Source organism: Populus euphratica, unplaced genomic scaffold (assembly GCF_000495115.2).
Source record: "Populus euphratica unplaced genomic scaffold, PopEup_1.0 scaffold163.1, whole genome shotgun sequence".
Lineage (NCBI taxonomy): Eukaryota > Viridiplantae > Streptophyta > Magnoliopsida > Malpighiales > Salicaceae > Populus > Populus euphratica.
Window position 1 is genome coordinate 162,700 of NW_011499948.1, and position 5,332 is coordinate 168,031.

The 5,332-nt window shown below is 30.2% G+C and overlaps 1 protein-coding gene across 1 annotated transcript; it reads left to right on the plus strand.

Moving 5' to 3' along the window:
• The first annotated feature begins 3,766 nt into the window (after window positions 1–3,766).
• On the plus strand, window positions 3,767–4,948 carry LOC105137729 (ethylene-responsive transcription factor ERF084). The gene has a single exon (XM_011043562.1). It carries the CDS (start codon window positions 3,788–3,790, stop codon window positions 4,688–4,690), a length of 903 nt encoding a protein of 300 aa, XP_011041864.1. The 5' UTR covers window positions 3,767–3,787; the 3' UTR covers window positions 4,691–4,948.
• Window positions 4,949–5,332: the final 384 nt, after the last annotated feature.

Below are 5,332 nucleotides of genomic sequence, written 5' to 3' on the forward strand. Positions count from 1 at the left end.
ATTATTATTATTATTATTATTATTATTATTATTGTTATTGTCATTGTTGTTATTATTGTTATTACTATTATTATTGTTGTTGTTTTTATTATTATTGTTGTTGTACTATTGTCGTTTATAATTTGTACAATTAACCTCCATGTGGTTCGACCCTGGTCTTGCCGGGTTATTTATTATTTCGACACTCCTGCACTTGGGAGAAGACAACAATCTTTTCGTCGTGTCATGAACTAAGTCAAGGAAAGGAAATGAAAGGCATAAACAAGATATTAATGATAGCAAAACTTAAGCATTACAAAAATATAAATAAATAAAGTAAGAACATAATCTTGTTATTAAAACCAAGATGTCTAAATGCATGACAAATCCCTCCTTTTATAGATCAAAATTTAAAACTATTGTTTTGATGATCAATTTTTGAATGGGTAGCCACATCTTAACTTATTAACAATCCTTATCTTCTTGTCTGAACAAAATGTCATTGATAATGTCAGAATTTAAACAGATTGTCTACAAGAAAATTCTAGAAAATTATCTCATCTTTCCAACAAAAAACAATTTGGTATATTTAGACTTCTAGAACTTGAGATTTAGGTTAAACACTTAACAGTGTCTGAGCTGCATGATAGATTCCAACTTCTCCATTATTGCTAAGATTTAGACTTCCAAACAACATAATTGAGTCTTATATTCCCATAAATGTTTTAGGCTATGTCTTAACTTTCTATCTATATAAACCAAATTGAAATCTAAGATCTGCAGTTCTAAATATGACTCAATGACTGAATAGTGTTTCAATTTGAACTGAATTAGCATATCTTTTCTAAGTTTAACCATCTATTTATCTTTTCATTTTTAATAATTAAACTCATCAATCAATCATTTGATTTATGAGATAGGTCTGCATTTAAGATAAATATTTACCATAAATTAAAGGTATCTTATAGTATCAGACTTATTGTTATAAAACATGCTTTAGTTAAGCAGTTATTGATACTTCAAGTGCAAAATGATGATATAAAACATTAATAAAAATATACTTTTAAGTACTAATCAATTATGCAATTTGATTCTTAATTGACTATTAAACTTTTAATTTGTCTTAATTTGACTCTTGATTTAGTTAATTTTTGTCCTTTTATAAACCCTAGATAGATTAAAAGTAATAATATAATAGAAATTATAATGTAATTTAATAAAATAAGTAAATGAATAAAATAAATTAGGTCAAAAGAGTTTTAAAAAAAAAGGTCAAAAGATAAGTTTTTAGGTGAAAATTGTATTTTTTTTTCATAATCAAAAATGATCTAGCTATTTTAAAAAAGATTATTGTCCTTATTATAACCCAACGGTGTCCAGTAAGGGAGAAAAGAGCATTTTCAATTCTTTTTCCTTCCTTTCACCTTGAAGGACTAAGAAGTAACGTTTAAAAGTTAAAAGATAGGGTTTAAAAAAGAGAAAAACACATTCATATTAGAAATTAAGAAAGATCAAAGAGAAAGAAAAAAATTGAGTTAGAGAGAAAGTGAAGAAAGAAGAGGAAAAAATAAGAAGCCTTGAAAAATTTTAATTGGCTGATTTTTAAAATATATCTTATAACTAGGTAAGATGTTTGAAATCTCTTTATACCAATTTGAATAAAAGTTAAGCAATTTTAAACATAATTAATCGAAATTGAATTAGGGTTCTTAAGATGAAATTAGGGGAAAAGTAGTTTTCATAAAGATTGAATTTCTATGATATTTATAGGGTGCAATCATATTGAAATAACAAAGAACTTTTGATAGGAAAGGAAGTCCTAGGTCCTGGCCATTAAGAGAACAAAAGGCAGAAGTTTCACATTTATGATATTATCTATTAAGTTTATTATAATATGTGTATGATCATGTGAATAATTTTTTTTCATTGATTTGAATTAATGAAATGATGAAATATTGAATAATTAATTGGTTGGGCCTAAAAGGATGAAGTTTGTAAAATGTTATAGAAATTGTAAATTGTATGAAATTGTATAAAACTAATAAGAGCCGAAGGAATCATGAATTTATTTGCAAGTTGATTTTCTTGTGTAATTAATGATTAGAACGCATTAATAAAAAAAATTAAATATAATCATAATAAATATTATAATGAATAAGAAGTATTTCATTATATGATAATAATACTTAATTGAAAAACATGTCGATGCAGGAGAGACTATTAAGGTGATGGAGAGAGTTGATGAAGTTACTTATAGTCAGATTCTGAATGGGTACTTTGTACCTTATGGTAGTTTTCTTTACAAATTTCCCATAAATTTTACTTATTTTATATATATATAGAGAGAGAGAGAGTCATATGTAAGTTAAGAGGAATAATTGATATTCATGAAGAAACACCGTATCATTAGCTTTTATATGAAAATGCCAGATTGATTGGCAACCACAATGGATTTGTCGAGTTGACTGGTATTCGTGAAGGAATATTGGATGATTGCTTTCTATATGAAAACATCATATTGATTGGCAATTAAGATTACGTTATGAATATTATGAATATTGTAAGATTTGTTTTAGGCTCAATAAATTTATATAAAAAGAATTTTGGAATTATTATATAAAATGGTTTTAAATATTGTCTAGATGAAAATTTTAGATATTTTCTTAAAGTTTTAAACAAACTATTTATCTTGAGACTTAATAAATATTATCAATTTTTTATATAGTTACCTCACAGACTCACCATGGGTAATTAATAGTTTATTAATTTTGTGTATAAATAGAGAAATATAAACTATTATATTATAATATCAATTTTATGGATTATAGTTTTAGACACTTTATTTTGTTAAGTAACTAGGATATTATTGGATTAAATTAACAATCATTGATGACTAATTATGATGATACAAATGTGTGTATGTTATTTAAATTTTGATATAGTGTAAATCTTACATGATCATCATACATGTCATTCTATTTATTATAATAACTATATTATTAGATTTTTAATTAACTATAGTACTAGTAGATAATAACTCTTAAACTCTATTAATTATATTTGTATAATTAATTTCAATACATTCAAAACTTTTTTAATTTAAAAGCTATTCCCGGTTTGATATTGTATATGTCATGATAATGTTTTTTTTTTATAGTTGGAATGAATGATAATGAGTTATCAAATATCTTTAAAAGATAGAATTATAGCATGTGCTTATACTTATTAAATTTAATTCAAAATTAATTTGATATAAAATGCAAGTCAGATAAATTAATCTAAATTGATTTAGACTAATTAAAAAAAATTAAAAAATCAATTTAGATTTTTATAAAGTTGACTGGTTGAAACAAAAGTCTTTTTTTTTTAACACTTGACACGGTAGAGATGAATCGGCCGGGATTTAAGTCAGATCCGGAGGGGCCGCGCTCACTAACCATGCATTCAGTTTGTAAAAGTCTAAAAAATAAATAAATAAAACGGTATTTTATTTCCTAAAAAATGTACCTATAATTTATAGATAGCTTCTACAAACTGTAGGGTTATTTCTGTCATTAGAATTGATTTAAATGAGGATATCCCCGCTGCCCAGGGAAGACAAGCATGTCAAGTTGAGGGGTTACTGTCTCATCAAATTTGACAGCCATATCTATTTTAAAAAAACTTATTAAATAATATTAGTGATTTTATTTAAATATGCAATTTCTTCAATAAATAATTATTCTACCTCGTATATATAAACCCTAGGAGGTTCGTTTCACACTAACAAATGACTTGTTATGCTTCATCAAATCAGCTAAACCCCACGATGAACCACCAGAAATTGATCCCAGTTCCGTTCTTCCCTCAGCCCGAAACATATCAAATGTTTCGGCTCCTCACTGAAAATCCATCGTTTCGTGGCTCTTTCTTAGAACCCCAAAATTCATTTTCTTCACCTTTTACCTTTGACCACTACAACCCCACAAATTACCCTCCTGTTTCACCCGATATCTCGGCTTCTGTTTCACTCTCCGATAGTTTCAAGAAATCGCCAGACACACCACCGATCCTTGATGGAATCGGTGCTATTGTTGGTCAACAAGTCCTTTTTGGTACGAATGATTCCAGGAATTCAGAAGTATCGTGTCTTTCTTCAATTTCTCAACGTACCGGGTCAAAAACAAGCAAGCAAGAAAGTGGCGCTGTGAGAAGCAGTATTAGTAATGGCGTTCCAATACGAAAGACCTACAGAGGGGTGAGAAAGAGGCCATGGGGGAGGTGGTCAGCTGAGATAAGAGACCGTATAGGGCGGTGCCGCCACTGGCTTGGAACATTCGACACCGCAGAGGAGGCAGCGCGTGCATATGACTCAGCTGCTAGAAGACTTAGAGGTGCAAAAGCAAGAACTAACTTTGAAATCCCTCCTGTTTTGCCTCCTGTATCTTCTTCTTCCTCTTCTCCACCAAGTGCATGCTCAGTTTCAATCTCTAATAACACAGAAGCGAGGAAGAGGACTAACGTTAATAACCACAGCAGCAAAATGGTTGGTAATGGTGGTAGGAAGTGTGCAGTTGTCACTTCTGTGGCACATTTGTTCAGTGATTTTGAAGGGAAAGGAACTAGTGCCAGTGGCAATGTGGAGCTCGACTTGAAATTGGGAATGGGGTCTGATGGTCATCGTGGTGGCAACAAGAGTGCTGCTAGTGCTCCTCCATCTATGGTGATTTAGTGCTGCTCAGTAAGCAGTAAGGTATTTTGCTATATATTATATGTGGTTGTGCTTTTTGTTCTTATCTTGGGTTACTACAGTTGTATCTAGTAGTTTCTTGTTCATGGGCGAATGTTAATGCATGTGCAAGAATGGTAGCTATGACTGGCTATATAATCAAGGCACATTCTTTGAAGATGATTATTGCCGATGAGTACTCTCGAGAAGACGGTGATGATGAATATAGAAACTGACAGTATTTACTACTACTTTCCCCTCCCTCTCCTTCTCCCTCTTTCTCTGTCTCTGTGTTTGTGACTCTGTGTGTGACTGTGCGTGTGTGTTTTGGGTTTTAACAAAAATGGTTTTATCCTTCGAGTCTTTCAATGGCTTGCATGGTGGAGTACTGTGCAAAGCTTGAAATTTTTTGCTTGTGGACGTGGATTTATACTACAAGATTCACTGGTGCAAGATGTACTGTTGGGTACAAATTAATCCACAACAATTTCCATGGCTTGCATTGAAGTGCAAGGAATAATTTCTCCATATAAAAATAAAAAAAATAAAAAAACGCAAGAGATCATTATTTGCAGGCAAGAATGAATCATTAATTAATTGGAAAAATAGGAGGACATATACAGAGGCCATTGATCATTGTAGAGA

Bases quoted from the DNA above. Each gene is read 5' to 3' on its own strand.
- LOC105137729 (XM_011043562.1), top strand. From the start codon at position 3,788: ATGAACCACCAGAAATTGATCCCAGTTCCGTTCTTCCCTCAGCCCGAA.